General features: G+C 36.9%; 1 protein-coding gene across 6 annotated transcripts in view; it reads right to left on the minus strand.

The window, feature by feature from the left end:
* Positions 1-1,036: 1,036 nt before the first annotated feature.
* TLN2 (talin 2) overlaps positions 1,037-2,558 on the minus strand; it is a 185,916-nt gene continuing 184,394 nt past the window's right edge. For all 6 annotated transcript variants that reach the window (XM_035899453.1, XM_035899455.1, XM_035899452.1 and 3 more), the window contains 2 exons: positions 2,193-2,318; positions 1,037-1,193 (listed from right to left, as the gene is read on the minus strand). In XM_035899453.1, coding sequence (XP_035755346.1) covers positions 1,065-1,193; positions 2,193-2,318 — 255 coding nt within the window. In that variant the 3' untranslated portion in view covers positions 1,037-1,064. The remainder of the gene's footprint in view (positions 1,194-2,192; positions 2,319-2,558) is intronic.

Consider the following 2,558-nt stretch of genomic DNA (forward strand, 5'->3'; position numbering starts at 1 on the left):
CCACAGTACGAACCAGATAACTTCAATTAAAAAAACAAAATGCAAACTATTCAGTCCAATGTTAGATATGTGTATGTGTGTATAATACTGTAAAAGTAGTCACACATTAGAGGTATATAATTGAAACAGCATTTTCCTTCATGAACCTGCTATTATTGAGGCAGTGACAAGGTTTCCATTTCTTTGTTTTCTGAGCTCTTTAAAGAATGGCTATTGCCACATTTTGAAAACCCGAATACTGTACAAGCAGAAGCTTGTTGGTATCAGTTAAGGAGTAATACTACTAGTGCAAACAGGTGCAGAGACAATTCCTCCAGTTTTGGGGTGAACCAGCTATATAACACTGAAAGAGGACAGGCATCTTCTTCAAACCCACACTCATGCGTGTTTCTCCACTCAGACATACATCCTTCTCTGTCTTGGTCTTCTTTTTACAAGGGTAGTTGGGGGAGAACCACCAGCTCATGTGATTTTTGTCATATGAAAGATTTCTTGACTGTTTTCCTATTAATATTCTGGATGTTTTATAACAAGTCAAGGAACGATAAATACCTCAAGCATCAGAAAAGTGACAATAATACTGACTTAGTGTCTTTAGTAAAAAGTTAAACATTCTCTCCTGAGATATAAGTCAAGGAAGGAACAGGAATGATGAACCTAACACTGTACCATTATTTGATCATCATGCACCTCAGCTGACCAGATGAGAAAGAACAAGTGTTTATTGCCCTCTGCTCATCCAAAGCTATGACAGGCAGTTTATTTAGGTAAGTGCTTGGCATACCAGAATGTTGTCAGAGCAGTTCTCACTGTACTGTCCCCCTTTAGCTTATTTCTTTAAAAGAAAAGGAAAAAAAAAAAAAAAAAGAAAAGGGAAAAAAAAGGATGCGGGCAGACGCTGCGGCCTCAAGAAAGGACGTCTAAGCGATAAAAAAAAAAAAATTCCGACAACTGTGGTCTAAATATAAAGGGTTTTTATCTTTTGCCAGGTAAAGGCATTTCAAAAAAAAAAAAAAAAAAAAAAAAAGAAAAGGGAAAAAAAAGAAGAAGAAAATCTCAGCAGGTTAACCCTCATCTTCTCTCAGCTCTGTGGGTAGAAATTTGTATTGCTGTTGGCGGATCTGAGCCAGTTTTTTCCTCGCCTCTTCCAGTTCTCTTTCCTTCTTCAGCATTTCTTCTTGGGCTGCAATGATCTAGAAAACAGAAGCATTAATTATGACAGCAAGAAATACTGTCTGTAAAAGAAGATTTCTTTCTCTATGACACGAGTCACAGCTAGGCCTTGAGCCTTCTCTAGAGAAGCACCAAATTTCAATGGCTTCGGCAGGAATTGCTCAAATTTTTCCAGGTTCCAGGACTATGCCATTAAAAACAGTATGGTATTCTCGCTTGTTTCCTAAAGAGGACTAAAAAAAGAAAAAAGAATCTACCAGCATAGTTTTTACCATAGATCCATGATGGATTTTATAGTGCTATGCTCCCCCAACATTCATTGGGGTGAGGGGTTGGTTATCACATGTAGGATAAGCACCATGTCTTAACATAATGCTTGAGTGATGGTAATATTGAACACTCTTTACTACAGGTATCCACAGTATTTTCCTGCATCTCAAAATGCCAAAGGAAAAATGTCAGTGCTACAGACATGCAGAAATGATAAATTTCAATATCTTTTAAGTAGTGACCACAGCATATGGTGTTCCTCATTCATACCAGTGAATCAAGAAGTTGGTACAACCTCAAAGCCTTGGAATCTATTTTTAAGTATTGTTATTATTTCCCCATATTTATTATGGTCACAGTAATGAAATATCATCAGTTCTTATCTCTCGCTCTCTATTTATTTGATTATATACATGTAAAACTAGTGTTCCATTAAGATCTGGGAATATTTAAAGTACAGTGAGAAGTTTGAAAAGAAACATTAATTTCATCAGAATAAACAAAAAAAAAAGATATTGGACAAGGTAACTCCTATTACAGTAAATGCTCAATGAAGAAGTGTAGACATCGTACAGCATATCAGTTTGCTGTTATGTCAGTGGTTACCTAACCGTGAAGCATCAAGTAATTTATCATAGATTTCTACATAGACTTGCCCAGCCTGCAACACAGCAGACAGACATTGTAACACTACGCTACATTTCTGTGATAGCTTTTCTCTGCTTTACTTCTTGGGTGATTGTACCAACCTGAGCAATGCCACCCACAAACTTTGTTTTGACCACAACATCATCATCCTCTGCTTTCCCAAATGCTGCTTTTTGGGCCGCCCTGACAAGATTGTCTGATGCTCGCTTGACAGCATTTCCTGCAGCCTGTGAAAAAGACAGAAGAAATTTAGTAATAATAAAAATGTATAACTAACATGGATCCATCTGAGCATCAAAACTAAAACGCCTTTGCTTGACGACACAGGAAAGGTGTGTTTTGTTTTGTTTTTCCCAGTGAAAACCAAATTAATCTCTCAAAACCAGTGGTACAGAGAGGAAACCAATTCATTTATTTAAGAAGCTGAAAGTTGGGAAAGTCACAAAAATGCTTTTTTTTTCCCTGCA

Source organism: Egretta garzetta, unplaced genomic scaffold, assembly GCF_000687185.1.
Source record: "Egretta garzetta isolate BGI_Z169 unplaced genomic scaffold, ASM68718v1 scaffold287, whole genome shotgun sequence".
NCBI lineage: Eukaryota > Metazoa > Chordata > Aves > Pelecaniformes > Ardeidae > Egretta > Egretta garzetta.